This window comes from Podarcis tiliguerta (genome assembly GCF_965153285.1).
Source record: "Podarcis tiliguerta genome assembly, chromosome: 14".
NCBI lineage: Eukaryota > Metazoa > Chordata > Lepidosauria > Squamata > Lacertidae > Podarcis > Podarcis tiliguerta.
In genome coordinates, this window is record NC_139547.1 from 16,657,954 (window position 1) to 16,678,795 (window position 20,842).

Here is a 20,842-nt window from a genome sequence, read left to right on the forward strand (position 1 = left end):
TATTTCTGGGTTAGTGGAGTCTGTAACCTGATGCGTCTGTTACCTGAAGTGTATGTAACCCGAGGTACCACTGTACATCTTATAACAATCTAATGCGATACAAAAATGTGATAATAAAACTTTAAAATAGGCAACCTACATCAAAAAAGTAACATTCAACAATCATTAAAATAGTATGAAATAATAATAACATATAAAAGTTACAACAGAAATCCACTCAACAGTTCCAATAAATGATTTCTAAACTATGATCAGTAACACAACGGCAAGCCACAGTACATAAAATAATACAATACAAATTGAGAAGCAGAGACTAGAGGGTGGAGCAAGGCAGGTGGAAGAAGGCCTCGCCTGACGATGTCTCTACCTTCACAGTTCTTCCTCCAGGATCTGCTTCCTTATGAGGACTCCCGAAATCCTGGACCGGAACGGGAGCCCCCGTGTGGAAGTCAGGGAGTGGCCCCGGTTAATTAGGAGGCTTGATTAGGAAGAAGCCTTCCTCCTCCTCATCTGCACGATTCAGCCCCGCTTCCTGTCTCCTTCCACCATCTTCCATCCTTTCCAATAACCCTATTCTTAATTTATGATGACTGGCATTACTGTGCTATTGACAGGAAAGGGCTAGTAGCACAGCACCGAGGTGGACAGCTACACTGCCCATAGCTGTCAACCTTCCCTTTTTTTGCAGGAAATTCCCTTATTCCAGCACCTTTTCCCGCTGCTATCCCGGATTGTTAGATATCCCGTAGACTGTCCCTGGGACAGGTGAGGCTGCTGGTCTCTTATTTTCAAAGTTGACAGCTATGACACTGCCCCAAGTGAGTTTTCTCATCTTGGTTCTCTGTAGGCATGTTCAGATGCTCACATTTAATGTGTGGGAGAGGGGGTCATACCTGCCCCCCCCCAGTGTCCCCCTGGGGCTTGCCATGCCTCCTTCAGTTCCTGTCAAGGGGGGCAGCACTTGCATGCCTTCCTTTGCCCCCACCCCACTCTGAGCATCCATATAGTCAGGCGGACCTTTGATCACAGCTCATATCATTCTGCCAAGTGGTGATGAGGAGAATTTGCCACACATCAGCTACAGATGTTTGGTTTAATTATCTCTCCCCCACATCGTTTATTGAACTGGACATGGGAAGAACGGCGGACTTTCACAACAGCACCCCCTGCTGTTCGTTTGCTAAGATTACTGATTTCAAATGAATGCTTTGTTTTGAAGAAATAGGTGTACCCTTGCTGTCTGGGAAACAGCTGCAAACTTCCATCTCATAAACTCATCCATGATCACCTAAATAATTTCTTACAAAGCCATTCATGCCCCCAAAATGTTCCACCTAATGTGGGGCTTTTCCTCAAGATTATTTTTTTTTAAAAAAATTATTATTAATGCATTGAAATGAAAAAATTCCCTTATAGTTTACAATAAAGGCTTGCTACTAATTATAGTAAGCACTCTTTAAGTGACCTGTGGCCATAACAGATAAAATAACCAGTAAACATGCTTCAATGACACTCAAAATAAATCTTAAGAGATCTCTCGTTCTATCTTTTTTTTTTTTTTAAATAATATTTTATTTTCCACATTCAATAAACAAACAGAAAACAAATCGACAAACACATCAAAAAGACAATAGCAAAAACAAAACAATACATACATTATACAAAAAGAAAAAAAAAGGAAAAAGATAAGAATAAAAAAAATTAAAAACAAATATTATGTCATTGTATTCTTCAGCATTAACTTAAGTCTGCGACTTCCCCATGCCTTCCCACTCTGTATTCTAGATCTTATATTCTGGTAGTAAACTCTTTCCCTCTGGCGTATCTTTGGTTCAGATTAATGTTATTGTCTTATTTATCCTTACATTTCCCTATGTCTTACTAAATATACTTTCTGTAACATTGTCGTTTTTATAATAACATTCTTGTACATTCAATCTGATACCTCAAACGTTCATAATTTTATAATGTTTCTGTAGATAATCTTTAAATTTCCTCCAGTCTTCCTTCACCATCTCTTCTCCCTGGTCTCTGATTCTGCCAGTCATTTCTGCAAGTTCCATATAGTCAATGAGCTTCATTTGCCATTCTTCCAGCGTGGGTAAATCCTGCGTCTTCCAGTATTGCGCGATGAGTATTCTTGCTGCTGTTGTAGCATACATAAAAAGAGTTCTATCCTTCACTTGAACCTGTTGGTTTACCATACGCAGGAGAAAGGCTTCTGGGGTCTTTCTAAATGTATATTTAAATATTTTTTTCAATTCATTATAAATCATTTCCCAGAAAACCTTGATCCTTGGGCACGTCCACCAAAGGTGAAAGAAGGTACCTTCTGCTTCTTTACATTTCCAGCATTTATTATCAGGCATATGATACATTTTTGCAAGCTTGACTGGTGTCATGTACCACCTATATATCATTTTCATTATATTCTCTCTTAAGGCATTACATGCCGTAAACTTTATTCCAGTGGTCCACAACCTTTCCCAGTCAGCAAACATTATGTTATGGCCAACGTCTTGAGCCCATTTAATCATAGCCGATTTCACTTCCTCATCCTGTGTGTTCCATTTCAGCAGCAAATTATACATTCTAGACAATATTTTTGTTTTAGGTTCTAATAGTTCTGTTTCCAATTTTGATTTTTCCACCTGGAAGCCAATTTTTCTGTCCATTTTAAATACCTCCATTATTTGATAATAATGAAGCCAATCTCGGACTTTACTTTTTAGTTTGTCAAAACTCTGCAATTTCAGTTTGTCACCATCCTGTTCTAAGATCTCCCAATACTTCGGCCAATTTGCCTCCATATTGAGTCTCTTTACTGCCTTAGCTTCCATTGGAGACAACCACCTTGGGGTTTTGTTTTCCAAAAGATCTTTGTATCTGATCCAGACATTGAACAGTGCTTTTCTAACAATGTGAATTTTGAACATTCTATGCACTTTAACTTTATCATACCATAGATATGCATGCCAGCCAAATGCATTATTAAACCCTTCTAAATCCAGTATGTCTGTGTTTTCAAGAAGTAGCCATTCCTTCAACCAGCAGAAATCTCTCGTTCTATCACTGAATTCAAATGCTTTGTAGTCTCTCTCACTGTGTGTGTGTGATTAAAAAAAACCCATGAGTGTTCTTTTCTTTTTTTACAATTGCTGTTAAAATTGGAGGTGTGGGAAAATCTAAACTCTGAAGTAGAGAGAGAAACTAGAAAGCTAGAGTGAGAAGCTTTAAACTGAAATAATTGTTTTGGTTTCTTCACCTCAAAAAGGATATTGTAGAATTGGAAAAGGTTCGGAAAAGGCGTCTAAATGATAAAGGGGGAGGAGTGACTCCACTATGAAGAAGGTTACAGCATTTGGAACTTTTTAGTTTAGAGAAAATGCAAGTAGGAGGTAAAATGATAGATAGTTGTTGTTGGTTATTGGTTGTGCTTTTATTAGTTTTGCCCTGTTGAGCTTTCTTTCTTTCTTTCTTTCTTTCTTTCTTTCTTCTTGAAATCTCAATGCAAAAAAAATATTTTTGAGCTTTTTTTTAATTCCAGACATATGGCAACCCTACATTGGCCTGATGCAACAGCCATTTCTTACGTTCTTAACGTGAAAAATTGGAATTATATTATATTATAATACATTATAATATATTATATTATAATGTATGGTATGCCACCTACTGGTCAAAAAAGGGGGAAATACATTAATATTCAATTGTGCACATAACTCCTCTAAACATCTTTAGAGTTCTCAGACACTGACATTTCATGAAGGTTTCCCAGATTTCACTTCTGCTTCTCCTGATTTTAGACCATAATCCACAAAGATTCCTTCCCACAGAAACCAACTTGTTTACTTTCAGGACCTTCTGTATATACTACCTTCTTCTATTTAGTATGAGCAATATATTTCCATGAGAAGAATATCAGGTCAGGCTTCCAAAAAATAAGTGCAATTAAAGACCAAATATAGGCTTTTACAAAATAATATTCTCTCTGTTGATACCACTGGTTCTGACTTGGCTTGAAGTTGCTCCTGGATAGGGAAAGTATAAAACATTATATAAAACCCTACAGACATCTACAGTTGTTGTTTTTCAGGGGGTAGTAAAGTCAAAGCTTTAAGAATAATTAGTAAGCCTAAAAATGTTCACTGTGTAATATTTTACTGTGCTTTTACGCTTGGAGGAAATTTGTTTTCAAACACCATTCCTTTTATAGGCTCCCTGCAATGCACATTTGTGGTTCGAGGACCCCCAACCCCCGTGAGGTGGAAATAAACACACAAGGACGCGTGGTATAAGGTTTATGGGCATGGAAAAGGCCACAACTTTATTGGTTACTGCAATGCAAAGGTATTGGCTTAGGCATTGGATGACCACAGCAGAGGGGTTGAATCATCAGTAGGGTAGGCGGAGCCAGTTGATGCCTATCCAACTATAGGCTCACCCCTGATGTCACCGGGGTCGTGCCATGGCCTCCAGCCAAGCAGGCATCGGACAGAATACACGACCGCCGGATTCCTTTAACGGAATACCCAAATCGAAGGCGTAGGCGATGGCCACACCTAGCCTTCCCACACAGCATAACACCCAAATCCAATGCCTAACCTACCCACCAATACCACAAAAGTTGTGACGATTGCTACGAGGTAGGCGAAAAAACCTATAGGCCTAATGCCAACAGGAAAAACTCCTACCAGGCCCCCAGACAACCGGGCGACCAACCTAAGGTCCATAGCAAGGCCAGAAGAAAACTTGAGCCCTGAGCTAGAGGGAGTGGAGGGTGGGTGACTCTCGAAGCAGCGACGTAGAAAGAGGCTGAGGAGGGGGCCGGCCCCAGCATATATACTAAGGTCAAGCCCTCCCCCTCTACGGGCGGCTCCAGGTGGGAGCCGCCTCCTGGGCGTGAGGCACCGGCCAGGTGAGCCGGAAGAAGCAGGGGCTCCCGCCCCTGCGTGGGCGGGGTTGGGGCTCCCGTCCACAACCACTCCCCTCCCTTCTGGGAGGAGAGTCTTTCTGGAAGAAATAAAGGCAGGTTTCTGTCTACATGTAGCCTCTGTGCTTTTTCTTTTTGCATTTTTAAGGTAGAAAATCTTTTTTCTAGGTAGAGCTGTGAGACTCCAGTTCTGCACACACTTACGAGTTAGCAAGTCCTGATGAAATCAATGGGACTTACGTCTGAGTAGACCTGTGCAGGACTGCAGTCTATCAGTCGACATGTAATGAAAACAAAGGAAAACTTCAAGCAGGAATGTATAGAACCAAGAAATGTCGTTACGCACGTTGATATTTATTAGCAAATAATATCTGCATTAACAATACAAATTAAATTTGCTTCAAACTTGGCTGGTTTCCCCCACTCTTTCTCTGTCCAGGGTCAGGGTTTTATCTATTATGAACCCTGCTGTCAAGATTGTGGGGGTAAGGAAAACCATTAAATCTCAGCACTGAGTGTGCAGTTGCCAACCACACAAGGAAAAACTATCCTGGCTGGCTTTTTTTGTTTTACTCTGGGCTAGTTGTCAGAATGTCTTTGTGGTGTTTGCCCGTTCATTTAGAAAATGTTTGAACAGGGGGGGAGAGATAGAGTTAAAAATATAGACCAATAGGAAAGCCGGAGGCGGAGCCTACCTGTGTATAAAAGGGCTTAGCCCGAGGTTTGAGTTAGTTGTTGAGAGTTGTTGGTGGGTAGTTGGTTGGTTTTAGTGGGTTGGCTGGTTGGGAAAGGCAGTTGGAGAAGCAGCTGGTAATAGAGAGACAGGGCAGTGGGTTCTTGATTGAGGGGAGGTAGATGAGATAGAGAGAGGAAAATAAGACTAAGGAAGTAAAGAGCAACCATGTTTGGAATGCCGTAAAAGTTTGTTTGTGTCTGAAATAAAATACACTCTCCTTTACTAATTGAGAACCTGAGTGAGGCTGAAGTGATTTTTACCGGGGAGGACCTGGTTGGTGGCAGCGGATAAGTGGTGTATGGGTCAATAGTCCGTGAGATGACCGTGGGCTCTGTACGAACGCCACAATCTTGTTCAGAAGTCTGGCATGCGGATTGGCCCAAAAGGAAAGAAAGAGGTCAAGCAGCCACAACAATGGAATGGGAAGGGGCTCTGAGGGCATCTTATTCAGCTCTGCACAGCTATTTCTATCCCAGTTTTCCTCAAATGAGTTCAAGGGGACGTGCAGAGTTCTCCCCCCCTCCCCTCTAATTTGATCCTCACAGCTATGTGATGTAAGTTAGACTAAGAGACAGTGACTGGCTCAAGATTCACCAGATTTGAGCTCCATGACTAGGAGTGAGTGAATCTGCCAGTTTTTTATTCTCCCGATTTCTTAGTTTATACAGTCTTAAATTTGGCTCTCCAGATTTCCACATTGGGGTGGTTTTTTGGGGGGGATGGGGAGAGATTTCCACTTCACTGAATTTTGCAATGCAAGCCTAGTAATGTATCTAAAAATGCATATACTGGGGTAAAGCATGCATAGAAATGCATATGATGGTGTAATGTAACATACAAAAATGCATTAGATGGGGGGGTTGTTTTGCAAAAAGATGTATCTATTAAACAAATTGGTATACAAACGTGTAAGGAGAAATTTGGTCTAAAATTCTGGTGAATTATTTTTTATCCAAAAAAAATTTTTATTCAATTTTCACAATTATAACAAATATACAACATAACAAAAGAGAAAAACAAAAACAGAAAAGCATTCCAAAGAAAAAACAATGCAATACAATACTAAAAAAGAAAAAAAAGACCAAGACCACAACAGTAAAAGACATAATCTTAATCCCTTATCCCTTGAAAACCAAATTTTATTTACATTGTTATTGACTTCCTCAAATCCCTCCTTTCTGAATTTCCTTGTATCTGCATGTAACAGCTTTCCAATATCATTCTTAGACAAAAATATTTCCAACTATTATCTACTTTATTGACTTTTCTTACTGTTCTAAATCCCATTTATATAATTAAATCCTAATTTAATCCTAGGCCTATTTGGTACTTTCAAGTGATTTCTAATTTTTTTAATTCTGGTGAATTTTTAATGAGCTATTATTATTATTATCATCATCATCATCGTCGTTGTCGTCATTGCAAACTGGTGCGAAAATTCAGAGAACTGACAATAAGGCTGGAAAGATTAAGATCGAAGAGAAACCAAAACTCACAGGGTTTCCCACCCCTACTTGTACTTCCAGCATCTTGCACACTTCTGGTCTGCTCTCACCCCAGTTATTATTTCATGGAAAAAAGAGCCTTTCTTGGTTTCTCCCCCACTTGGCAACTCTCTGCTGTGTGGCAGATTCATTTGCTTTCATCATTACTGTAGGAAACCTCACAGGAGAAATGAACAAAACCCAGTCGGCTGATGGTCTAGTTCAGTAGGCAGCAGTAAATGCAAACAATATCTCACATAGTTAGCAGTAAACGGGCCTTGTGGTTTCAAAGCTAAATTGCACTTCTGTGGAACAGGCACTCTGAAAAGCAAATCATCAGATGGGAGAGTGGAGGGGTTAAGGTAGAGACATGTCTAGCAAATTTGATCTGGGGCAGTATGGAAGAAAAGACGGCTGAATACTGGCTGCATTTACGATGGGAAATTTTGATTCAAAATTTAATTTCAAGTTTTTCAGGGGTAATCTTAGAATCAAGGTGGAAACAGACATTGGAGAGGAGGCAGAACTATTCAGATATACCATGGCTGTTTTATCCAATGTAGTGCTAAGCTTCTTAATGGTACACTTCCACTGGCGAAATGTTTTGTGCCAGTGGAACATTGTTGTGCATGAGAATGCATAAGCAGGTTGCAGGCAACTTCGTTGCATGATAGACTGTGCAATCTGTTGTGCAACCCATTCACACTAGTGCAGCTGCTTCATTCCTCTGCTGCACAGCAATAAAATCCACCTATCTGCTAGCATAAGAGCCTTCGCTCCAGGGCACAGAGAATATTGGGTACAGCCCTAAGAGTTGTACGTGCTTGAAAATGTGCACCCTAATTATCATATAATGTTAACAAATAGGGTGGCAGCAACTTGTCACAAAAAAAAAGGAGGACCCTGCAAGAGGACCAAAAAAAGGACACAAATTTGCATTAAAATTGCATGTTGATTTATAAGTGCAGATTTAGAAATAATTACTATACTTTAAATAGAAATAATCTCACCTTAATAATAAATAATAATAATAAATTTTATTTATACCCCGCCCTCCCCAGCCAAAGCTGGGCTCAGGGCGGCTAACAACAAGCAAAACAATCCAACATTCTAAAAACTTTTCACCATAAAATCAATCAAAACAAATTGATGGCAACCAGCAAGCAAGACCCTGTGCAGATTGCCAGAGGAGGGGGTCAGGCTGCGCCCTAACCAAAGGCCTGGTGGAACAGCTCTGTCTTACAGGCCCTGCGGAAAGATGTCAAGTCCCGCAGGACCCTAGTCTCTTGTGACAGAGCGTTCCACCAGATTGGTGCCACAGCCGAGAAAGCCCTGGCTCTAGTTGAGGCCAGCCTAACCTCTCTGAGGCCTGGGACCTTCAGGATGTTTTTATTTGCAGACCGTAGGTTTCTCTGTGGGGCATACCAGGAAAGGCGGTCCTGTAGGTACGAGGGTCCTTAGTGCAAAAAGCTTTGGATTATGGTGCTGGAGGAGACTCTTGAGAGTCCCATGGACTGCAAGAAGATCAAACCTATCCATTCTTAAGGAAATCAGCCCTGAGTGCTCATTGGAAGCACAGATCGTGAAGCTGAGGCTCCGATACTTTGGCCACCTCATGAGAAGAGAAGACTCCCTGGAAAAGACCCTGATGATAGGAAAGATTGAGGGCACAAGGAGAAGGGGACGACAGAGGACGAGATGGTTGGAAAGTGTTCTCGAAGCTACCAGCATGAGTTTGACCAAACTGCGGGAGGCAGTGGAAGACGAGTGCCTGGCATGCTCTGGTCCATGGGGTCACGAAGAGTCAGACACAACTAAACGACTAAACAACAACAACAACAAAGTGCAAAAAGCAGCGTGCAGGCAATCTGCGTCCATTCTGCTTTCTAGATGCCTTTTGTGGACTGGTGACTTCAAGGCTCTTGTTGCTGCTTCCGTCTTCCTTGTAGTAATTGGACTTGAACTAGCCAGCTAAGAATTGTGTCAAAACATTTGGGAAGTGTGAAAGCTGGTGGATAACTAACTTCTAGTCCAGGAAGTGCACAGCAGGTCAGCTGTTGCTAGAACCCCCAAATTTCAGATCCTTTAAGCATCCCTTCTCCTCACCCCAAACCCAAAGGAGGCCCTCTGAAGATTTCTTATGGCACTAGTAGGCTCATACAGAGAAGGTTGAAGAGCTTTAAAGGTCAATGCCAGTCCTTTGAACTGCACCTGGGAAGGGCTCAAGTAAATGTATTTTCAGGATTGGGGTCCAAGACTGTTATGCTGACCAGCTGCTGAGTACATACTGCTCCCCCCCAAAGGATCTTGGGAACTGTAGTTTATCCATCACAGAGCTGTAATTCCCATCACCCTTAAACTACAGGTTTCTTTGAGGGAGGTCACGTGCTTTAAATGTGTGGTGTGTATGTACCCAAAGTCACTGGACATAAAGGTATAAAATCTGTAACAGGCTTGCAGCGTTCATTGTCCTGTTGATTCTTGTCTTTTTGTCTAAGGCACTTAGCTGTGGCTTTATGTGTGTTGCTTCCTCAGCCTTTGTGTAGTGTGAGCAGCACTTCCTGAGCAACTTTGGAAAATGCAGCATGTATAAAGAATTTTAACTCTTAACTGAGAAAGTTATGAGAGGGTGCCAGAACACTGGCTGAAAGTATTTGGGCTGCAACCGCAAAAGGGGCTCAGGCCTGAAACAAAATCTCTTCTTAATTTCAAGAGGTCTTCTCCGAATAGGGCTAAGCTTCTTTCTCAGCAACATTTATACTACCTGCCATTTAAATCACTTGTCCATTTAAATAATTCGTTGACTTATTTTTCTTTAAAAGAAAAAAAAAAACCCACAGAAACATAGAAAACAGATTTTAGAGTTGAAGACAGTAATTGCTTAAGTTAACTTGTTTGGCAACCCTGTTAGAGTTGATCGCTTCTCTGATGGCTTTTTTTGATAGACACTTTTATTTTCCATAAAAATAGCAAGCTCCAAAAGAAGAAGAAGTCTGGTTTACATTATACTGAGAAGAAAACCTGAGGTGTGGACAGAAAAGTGCTAAGCTTCTGACTTAGATGCTAAACTTCCTCTCTCAAGGATCATGGAGAAATTGCCCCAAAAGCAATTTTGCAAAATGACCTGTAAAAAAAAGAGTGTTCAAGCCTGGCTTAATAATTAGGTTTCATGGAGCGGGAACAGAGCTCAGGGTTGCTAGAGCGCATGTTTGCAGCTAGGGGGTCCCAGGGTCAGCCACAGTTAAAAGGGACCATGGCAGCAGGGAATGCAAAAGTCCTCAGCCTAAGAGCTTCTGTAGCTCAGAGCAGCTGATCTAGATGAACAAGTCTACTGACTCAGCCTGAGGCAGTTTCCTATGTACCTCTACAAAATATCCCTGTTCCTTAGCCAGTGGATATATGCAGTGGTGGCTGGTTTTGCTCTCCCGTCTTCTGAATGCCACAAGACGCTGTCGCTTACCAAGAAGGGAAGGGGCAGTACAGAAACAGTGGTGGGAGCATCAGATTGGTCCCCGCTCCAAGTTCCCGCATGTCTCCCCCTCTTGCTAAGCAGCACTGGGGAAGCAGGAGAGCAAGGCGGCCCCCACCCATGCAGCCCCACCAACTGCCGCTGGATACATTCTATGCTGGACAATGGAATCAGAATGCTGCTGTTCTATGTTGTCTGATGATGACGTTGCTAGGTTTTCGTTTAGATAACTATCTTTTTTTTAAAAAAAAATAATATTTATTAGATATTTTATAATTATAAAAAGAAAAACAATGAAGAAAAATAATACAGATTCAACAAACAATACATCAACAATAATAAAAAAATGCAACAGTACAACATAAAACAAAAACACACATCCAAATTTTATATCTTTCATTAGCTTATTTCCTCGACTTCCTCACACCTCCCTTTTTTGTATTCTAGTTCAAATTAACTGGTTCAACAAATCCTTTCCCTCTTCTTCAATTTTTGTTCTATAATTTATCCTAACACAATTTAACTTTAAGTTTTCCACTTTAACACATTGACACTTAATATTCATATAATTCTTAATAACACTTCTGCTAAAACCATATAGCTTCATTCCAATATTCTTCTAACATTCATTAATTTTGCAATATTTCTGTAAATATACTTTACATTTTTTCCAATCTTCTTCCATCGACTCTTCTCCCTGGTCTCGGATTCTGCCGGCGTTTAGATAACTATCTAACAGACGTTTCTTTTCTTTTTTAAAATCATTTTTATTAAGTTTTCCATTTTAACAATCCAATCAAATCACATTAAATATTCCAAATTATACATATGCATATCAAATAATCCAAATATTCTGCCGAATTATAATTTTTTTCCATGCTTCAAGTTCGGCGGGGCTCTGATCATCTCATATCTCTACTGCTTTTGATGGTCATTTCTAATAGTTCCTTTAAATCTTCCTGTTGTTTTCCTTCTTTCACTGCCTCTGAGTTGTTTCCACAAGTGAGTTGAAGTAAAATGATGTGTTTCTGTGTGGATTTTATGTGTATGATACCCCTCTGTCCGTGCAGCATCTCCTCACACGCTGGTATTTCTGCCGAATCAATCCAAAAGTCTTTTCACTGCTGGCAGCCGCCATCTTCTCTCAGTTCTGATGAAACAATTCTAGGCGTCTACTAATAGACGTTTCTTTAAAGGCGCAGGTGGTTAGATGGTGCTTGAAGGAGCATTATCTGCTAGTGGTGACCAGGCTTTGATCTTACTGGATATCAGGACTAGTCCAAGACATTTTGCAGCCCGAGGCAAAGGAGGAGAGGACACCTCTTGGTTCCATGTATGGAAGCCAACTGGGCTGCTGGTTGAATCTGGCTGTCAAGGCATCCTTCACCACCATATCCAAGGGCAGTTTTGGGGGTTCTGGACAGGGCACCCATAGCTCTGTCCTCCCAACAGTTGGGGCTACCTAGGGGCTCAGGAAGAATGGCCAGAAATGTGCTATTGTTGCCCCCTACAAACTCCATGGGCCTGAGGCAGCTGCATCACTCTCCCAAATGGCAGGAAAGAAACCAACATCTTGAATACAACCATTGAAGAAATCTCAATTCTCTGTTTTATGGCTGGCCCTGCAAGCATGCTGCTGAGGGAAAACTGATGCTGCTATAAAGGGGAAAGTACTGTCTGCGGTGGGGTTTGCCTGCTCCCCTGTGCTCAAGCAATGTATGTAAGAACAATCAATATTAAAATGTTACATGTTCTTTCTCACAAACAAATTGAGCTGCAAAAAGTTGTGCCAAGCCTCCTGTCACTTGGGGGTTATGGGAAGTTGTAAAACATTTATTTGTGAGTGCATATGCTGCATACAGTGTCCTTGCATGCCACTTGCAAAATGGGCATGGGGGCAGATCTGAATCCCTGGGCCTCTTTGTGGAAGACGCTTAACAGAATTGTTTAGAACAGTTTGGTTCTGATCTGTAATGGAAAGGTAATTGTGTGTGTGTGTGTGTTAAAGATGCTCTTTCCTCATAACAGCAGGATAACTTCACATGTACAGTGGTACCTCAGGTTAAGAACTTAATTCGTTCTGGAGGTCTGTTCTTAACTTGAAACTGTTCTTAACCTGAGGTACCACTTTAGCTAATGGAGCCTGCCGCGCTGCCGCCACGTGATTTCTGTTCTCATCCTGAAGCCAAGTTCTTAACCCAAGGTACTATTTCTGGGTTAGCGGCATCTGTAACCTGAAGCGTCTGTAACCTGAGGTACCACTGTAACGGAAAGCCATGGCCTTACCTGGTCCCCTTCCTGTGTCATATTGGGGGGCAAGAGACCAGTGTGCTAGCTTAACATTAAGGAAGAACCAGCGCTCATGATTTCCTCCCAACAGATCATGTGAGGGGTAAACCAGAGCTCCCAGGATTCTTTGGGGCGAAGTCACATGCTTTAAATATGTGGTGCGTATACAGCCATGGTGTATGGCTTACTGTTAAATGCAAATAGGACCAGCTTGTGTTTGAAATTATAATCTATGTCCCACTTCATTCCTTAAATTTAGATTTAGAAAGGCTTTGGTAGTAGTCAAATTGCAATTACTAGTGAAACAGCATAGTAAATAAATAATCAAAAATTATTCATCAGGGTTCACAGTCTTTAATTGTTAAGGGCTGACTATGTTTTCCCCAATTTCATAGTATTTTTTGCACTTTTAAACAAAACTAGAGCAATAAAAGGTTAATAAGTTTTGGTATGCTATTATTCCCCCCCCCCCCCCAGGTCTTCCCCAACCTGAGGTTACTTGGTTTAAGAACGAAAGCTTCCCAAGAACTCAAGTGTTCTCTGTTGCAAATGGGTCCTTAATCCTTAGGAATGTTTCACATGAAGATGCTGGAATGTACACTTGCACAGCCTCCAATGCTCTTGGACAAGCCATGGCCACAACTGTTCTTCGATTGGTTGGTAAGTACAAAATCAGGCCCAGTGGTACCAAGAAATGCCATCAGCTGCCAGTGACTCTCTGCCTCAACCACACTTCTGCTTTCTCCTCTGTGCTTGTGCTGTCCGTGTTAGCAAAGTCACTTAAATAATGCAGATGAAACCCGGAGAGAAAAAGAAATCCGCATTACCTTTTACTGAGGAAAATGAAGAAGACAGGGCTGGGCTGGGCTAGATGAGCCATTGGCCTGATCATAGCTGTCAACCGTCCCTTATTTGGCGGGAAACTCCCTTATCCCAGTGCCGTGTCCCGCTGCTGTCCCTTATTGATGATGTCCCTTAAATTTCCCGGGTTTCAAAGGAATCAGCTCCTCTCTCCCCATCCCTGCCTGGGGACTTGCCTTTGCTCAGCGCTTCCCAGCGGAGAGGTGACGGTGGTTTTCCTTGCTGCATCCCCTTTGCCGGGTTGCTGCACTGTGGGAACCACCGCTTGAGGCTTTGTTTGGCTGCTGGCTGGGCTTTCTGCCTTTGGCTCGGAGGGGCTCAGAAGTTGAACATACCTGTGCTTGGAAAATCCCTTATTTTGGCTGCTGATCACTTATTTTCGAGGCTGCTGGTCCCTTATTTTCAAATCTGTAAGTTGACAGCTATGGGCCTGATCCAGCGGAGCGCCTCTTATGTTCTTACGCACTCTACCCTGAAATCACAACAGGCAGATCCAGTTCACTGCACCATTCCTAAGAAAACACTTAGTGTTCTTTACCAAACCATCTGCAACACTTATTCCTGAGATGCACTAGGAAGTAAAACTTTCTCCCCACCCCTCTTTCCTCTCAGAACGAAGATCTCAGAAGCCTAACAATGGATTATACGGCAACAGTAGGAGAAAGCGTGTCCTCATGGCATCTGGGATTGGTACCAACATTAGCGTGGTACCTGGGGAGCTGTTACGGATAGGTATGACTCCCAAATATATTTGTCGGTGTTGGAAGCCGGGTGTCAACAGGGCCAGCTTGTCATGAGTCGATGCTTTGGAGCAGAGGGTTGGATGACGAGGAAGAATATTAGCATGTGGTCTAAAACAAAGTGCTTGGTTGAGTGGGAAACTTAGCCTCCCAAAATGGTGCACGTGAGAATAACTGGGAAATGTAACTTCACAGACTGTTTTTTAAAGAAATCCAAATCTCGTAGGAAAATAGGCTAACAATGCCCTTGCTTTCTAGGTTGTCCTGTGCATCCCAGTAGAAAGAACACAATTCGCTGGTTCTTCAAAAATCAACCAATTGAAGAAATGAAAGGCTTTGATCATAGGAGCCTGGTTGGGGGACGTATCCTAGAGGTGAACGTTATATCTGAGCAGCTTGGTGGACAATACAGATGTTGGACGTCATCGAGTTCCAAGCCATTGTCTGTCTGGGTAAATGTCAAGAAGGAAGGTTTGTTGAAGATTCCATGGCCCAATTATTAAGTTTCATTATATTTCCTTCTTTAAGCATTGTTGATTGTTTGTACCAAATTACAGTGGTACCTTGGGTTAAGAACTTAATTCGTTCTGGAGGTCTGTTCTTAACCTGAAACTGGTCTTAACCTGAGGTACCACTTTGGCTAATGGGGCCTCCCCCTGCGCCGCTGGAATACGATTTCTGTTCTCATCCTGAAGCAAAGTTCTTAACCCGAGGTCCTATTTCTGGGTTAGCGGAATCTGTAACCTGAAGCGCCTGTAACCCAAGGTACCACTGTACAACATAAGGCAACATAAGAATCTGCTGTAAGCATTTTGAGACTTCCCATGTTTTATAGCTTAGGGTAGAGGTAGCTAACTTGATGGACTCCAGATGTTGGACTCCAAATCCCTCTAGCCCCAGCCGCCATGACCAATGGTCAGGAATGATGGGAACTGTGGTCCAGCAACATCTGGAGGGCACCACAATGGCTGTCCCCGGTTAGGGCAAAACAGAAGACGGGGCTGACATTGAGACTGGCTTCGCTCTGTCTCATTCTCTCCTAATTGCTTCATTATGACCAGCCTCTATGGCATGATCTTGTTAGGCTAGGAGTGTCTCCTTCCCCGTCATTAAACTGGATTGTATATAAAGCCAAACCAGCCTTCTTCAACTTTGTGCTCTCCAGATGTTCCTGGACTACAACTCCAATCATGCCTGACTGGTGGCCATTCTGGCTAAGACTGATGGGATTTGTAGTCCAAAATGTCTGCATAAACAATAGTAATGTGTAGTACAGTCCTTGAATTCTTTTATGAGGCGACTGCGGCTGATACTATCTGAAAAGCCCATTCTTTCCCAATCTTGGGCATTGGCTGTCTTGAGAGCATGCGTTGTGTCATGGAGATTCATTATTTGAGCACCTTACATGTCTGAAATATTGCTACGGGGTGGTTTTTGCAGCACAGTGGGTGTTTGGAGAGAACCCCTATGCTGTATCTTCATGGCAAAATAAATATAATACAATATTTCAGTCACACTTGCACTCAGTAAATTTTAACCATTTCTGCTTTGAAAAGGGTTCTTTTGTATTATTTTAAGAAAGCCAGAAGTAATAAGGAATCACTGAAAACCCAATAAGTTAAAGAATTCATTATGTGCTGCGGGAATGAGACTGTGGACACAGCTGGGAGCGATCAATTATTCTTGGATGTTATGGGACCAGCTCCCCACCCCCCTCACCAAAAAAGGAAAAAGAAAAAGCAACCTTGCGACTTCTGTGCTTGCATAGAAATCTGTCAACATTGCATCGTACTTCATCTTCTAAATTATGTCTGAAAGGGGGCAGGGTGGGATCATTTTGAAATGTAACCCAGTTTTTTTAAAGGGGCTTTTTGCTGGAGACTGTCACTCCCTAATGCACAGAATTAATAGGGGAGCAATGTTTTTGTTTTAGTAGACAGTTATTAAACTAATCCAGATTCTTTTTTTTCCTTTTTTTTAAAGTAATGTAATGATGCTAGCTGGTTATGGTGATATGACGATGTGCTCCAGTAGAAGAGATGTATGTGGTACATAGGGGTGTCAGAGAATTTCGGCGAAATAAGAAATGGGAACAGAAATTGCCCATGTTTGCTTTTTCGCCCCCCTTCTGGAATGGGAATCGCTTTTCTTCATCGCTTGCAGCCTGCAAACGATATATAATTGATTGTGCTCCCTCCATTTGCTTTGTGTTTCCTTTGCGCTGAAATGAATGAAATAGAATAACATAATGGCAGTGGCAATTAATTATGTAAATTGCATAAGTTTAAGAAATCTTGCCACAGCAGACAGACAAATAACGAGTGCTTTTTTTCTTTAAGAAATGTTTAGGGGTACTCTCATTTTCCTACTCATATTGAAATACTGCCCCTCAATGAGGCCAAACTTAGATTCACAAAATGTTAAGGGGTACCCCTGCGTACCCCCAGAAAAAGAAATGCACTGCACATCACGTAGCTTTCGGCAGATGGCAATGCAGCAGGCGATGGATACAGAATGGAAAAGAACAGCTGTTTACATCCTTAGCTGTCCAGAATAGCAAAATGGTGGCAGGGCAACACTCCATGCATCCCCCCCCCCCCCGCAACATGCTACAGGGTCCCATTGCCACAAATGTTGCTCGTCTAGACCCACATTTTGGCTGTGTGGAACAATCGAGGGGCTCCACATTGTCGGACTTGCGTTCGACCGAGTGATTCCTCCAGTCGAGTCCTCCAACGTGATTAACGACCTGAGCCTTTGATGAGACTCCAGGAACGTTCCCTCCTTACGCAGAGTATCCAGCACGCAGGGAAGGCCGAGAAGTTTATATTTACAAGGATGGTTTCGCATTCTAAGCCTACGTGGTGGAAGCTAATTTCATGGCTATTTCATAAGAGGGGGTGCAAGGAGCAAGAGTTGGGCAGGAAACCACAAAGTGTATTTTCCCTATCTATTAATTTCAACCCTGTCCTCTGCTGACTGGAGGCGTGCAAGGTTGCTCATACCCAACAAAGCTGACGTTATATTTGAGGTGCAACCTGTAACTTCTACTCTTGTTTACCTGTTGCTTTCTCTCCTGCTTTTAACAGAGTATAGATGGCAGCTTGGCGACTGGAATACTTGCTCTGCTACTTGTGGGAACTCAGGAACCCAGTTCCGAAAGCTGCTGTGTGTGGGTGCGAAGGAGGAAGAAGTGAACCTGACATTGTGCGACGAGAGTCAGAAGCCAACTGTAAATTACCAGTCCTGCAACGCCCACGATTGCCCTGCCAGGTATACACTTCCTTTAAAAAATAATGATGATGATGATGATCTTATTAAAGCTTTTTCATAATGCAGTGAATGACAGAAATTAATCTAAATAAAAACAAAAACAGGGAGAGAAAGAGAAAACACCAAAGGAAAACAAAAAAAGAACAGAACAGAAAAAATAAAAAGAGGAAAAATAAAAAGGACTTCCGATTTTATGTTCTGTCTAAAGGAATTTATTCAAAATATTCATTCTAGAATGACATCCAATTGATCTGCTTTCTGTTAGGCACTATTTTCCCAATCTTCCAAGCCAAATGTCTCAGATTAATTCATTTTCCTTTTTACACAAAAGGGTATGCACTTCCCATTTCTTGTTTCTTCCAGTATTTTATCTATTTTTGTTTAAAAAGGTCATTTATTTGTTTCAACTTTTTTGTTTTTGTTTACTATCAAATTACAATGTTAGTGTCTGAACGTCATTTATTAGATAGATAGATAGATAGATAGATAGATACTTCTTAATCAACATTTCCTTAAAATGTCTGCTGGAATAGAGTGGTCTTTGTCAAGCACCTGAAGATCAACAGGGAGTTGCAACCTTCAGAAAAGTGATGGATGAGCCTTAATATTAATTCCAAATGGGTTTTTGGGGTGGAAGGGATAGCAAAATATTAGAGATGCCACCAGGAGAATATGGGGTGCATGTGTACTGTGTTAAGGGTAGGAAAGGGAACTTCACTGCATTGTTGACAAGGTCCAATTTGGGCTCTTAAAAAGCTGGTTTTAATTACGTTGGACCATTAATGGAGAAGATCTGCTTTTGGAAAGTATGCACTGGCTAGTGCCAGTGTAGTCGGAAACCCACCCCTGCCTGCCAATGCCCAAAGCAATTTTTCAGGCGGTTTAAAAACATCTGTAGTGCTGTTTTTAAATAGAGTAGAGGACAAATGGATAAACAAATGTGCTGCTTAAAACAATTTTAGAAGAAAAGGGTAGCCAGATAAACTGAAGCATGGGAGGAAAGGGGAAGACTGACAGCAGGACCCAGCATTCAGTCTGCAGATATATACATATGTCATGCAAATTGTGCAGCCAGGAGGAAATTGGACTAACACCGCAGGTGAAGTGGGACAAATCCCTCTCGGTTCGCCCCTCCCCCTGCTGAATGTTTTCAGCAGAGCCTCAGCCAAGTTGAATTTTAATATGCCAATCATATTTTGTGTCTCAAAGCTGTGAGAAACTGCAAACCAGGCTCAGTTCAGATCAGTTCTGGGTGTTTTCTCACTACACAAAGGGAGGGCCAAACTACATGTGATATTAAGCATGTCTTTTGCAACCACATCAGGGTTTTATACAAAACAATCACAGCAGGCTGGACTGCGGCACACAGAAAAGAGACGTTTTACCCTTTCCTCCCCTGCTGTGGTCTCAGTAACAGCCCCCTTACCTACAGCTAATATTAGCTTTGGCAATAGAACGTTTGCCCTTGGTACCTAGCTAGGAGGGATGCAGGAGAAATTATGCTTGATCCACATTTTCATGCAAACATACTCACTTAACAATTCCCAAAACAATATGTGAACCACAGCACACAGCCACCTTTCAAAATTTGTGTTCTCTGCATTTTGCAAAGCAGTTCAACAACAACAGCAACAAATGTGTACAAAAAATGGATATGTTAGCAGAAAGCGTGCATGAAAATGAATATCCAAATGATAATAATATGCAAAAAAAAAAAAAAAAACCATAATGGGGGGAAGTGTTTATTTTGCAAAATTGCATACAAAAACGTGCGTTGGAAGAAATGCACAATAAAATGCTGGCAATTTTTCATGAGAAGCAGAATTTAACATTGGTAAAATGAGAAATGAAAATTGACAGATATCCCCTCCCCTGTTTGCTACATTGACAATCATTCCCAGCTGGATGAAAAGGTCTTTGCCACTGGTGTCCTTACTTGGTATTGTGTTAAATTTACCTGCTGTTAATTTCTGTGTTGCTTTTAACTGAGTTTAGCTGTTTTAATTGCACTTTGTACATTAACTTGAGATGTGTAGGGAAGGCAGTTGATTGATGATGATGATGATGATGATATCCAATAAAGAGTCCATCAAATAGCGGCATTTTTATGAGCATGGATATGCCATTTTCTTAATCACTGTGGCTAATAGCTGTTGAGAGAGCAGAATGCCTTCAGTGAGAAACCAGGAGCAAATTCAACCAGGTTTAAATGCAGCAATGGTGCATTGGGGCAATCAGAGTGATGCTGGTGGCAGCAGCATCTTGGTAGCAGCACTCCTGATTGCTGGGACGGGACTGGGCAAGGCAACACAGCAAGGTCCAGGGAAATCTGGGCTGGTCGCGGTGGCCCTGCAAGTGTGTGCAAACCTGCCTGATGCTGCCACAATCTCATTGCTTGTCCTCCCCACTCCACCCCAGTGAATGCAGTGCAGCTGCCTTCAGAAAACTGCAGCCGCTGCCTCTCCCTGCAACACGCCAGTGCTGTTTAAATGTGCTGGTCATTCAACGAATAGACATAAACACACACAAAGCCTTACTTGTACAGCATTGCATGTACAGCCATTTGAACCAGATTTCTGGCACTGTGGCGTACATTGGGCCACAGGTCCTTGGTGTGCTAACGATCTGGCAGAAGAGCTCCACTGGATCAGATGAAAACCCAATCAAGTCCAGCATCTGGTTTGCATCACTTCCAGCCAGATGCCTCTGAGAAGCCCACAGGCAGTATAGGGAGTGCAGTACAGTGGTACCTCGGGTTAAGAACTTAATTCGTTCTGGACGTCCATTCTTAACCTGAAACTGTTCTTAACCCAAAGTACCACTTTAGCTAATGGGGCCTCGTGCCGCCGCCGTGCAATTTCTGTTCTCATCCTGAAGCTAAGTTCTTAACCCGAGGTACTATTTCTGGGTTAGCGGAGTTTGTAACCTGAAGCGTCTGTAATCTGAAGCGTCTGTAACCCGAGGTACCACTGTAGTCCTCTCCCCAGCAACTGGTATTCAGAGTCATAGGCCACACTCTCGGCATACATTTAAAGCACTTTAAATGGCTTCCCCACC

General features: G+C 42.1%; 1 protein-coding gene and 2 long non-coding RNA genes across 5 annotated transcripts in view; 1 reads left to right on the top strand and 2 right to left on the bottom strand.

Moving 5' to 3' along the window:
* Positions 1 to 20,842, top strand: part of ADAMTSL3 (ADAMTS like 3) — a 291,781-nt gene that overhangs the window by 258,942 nt on the left and 11,997 nt on the right. For all 3 annotated transcript variants that reach the window (XM_083411788.1, XM_083411787.1, XM_083411789.1), the window contains 4 exons: positions 13,389 to 13,571; positions 14,385 to 14,504; positions 14,771 to 14,983; positions 17,602 to 17,785. In XM_083411788.1, coding sequence (XP_083267914.1) covers positions 13,389 to 13,571; positions 14,385 to 14,504; positions 14,771 to 14,983; positions 17,602 to 17,785 — 700 coding nt within the window. The remainder of the gene's footprint in view (positions 1 to 13,388; positions 13,572 to 14,384; positions 14,505 to 14,770; positions 14,984 to 17,601; positions 17,786 to 20,842) is intronic.
* Positions 1,377 to 3,104, bottom strand: LOC310663952. Its single transcript, XR_014504711.1, has 2 exons — positions 3,049 to 3,104; positions 1,377 to 1,524 (listed from the first exon to the last, which is right to left on the bottom strand). It is a non-coding gene; the product is annotated as an uncharacterized lncRNA (long non-coding RNA).
* Positions 9,977 to 10,734, bottom strand: LOC310663954. The gene is made up of 2 exons (XR_014504713.1): positions 10,614 to 10,734; positions 9,977 to 10,277 (listed from the first exon to the last, which is right to left on the bottom strand). It is a non-coding gene; the product is annotated as an uncharacterized lncRNA (long non-coding RNA).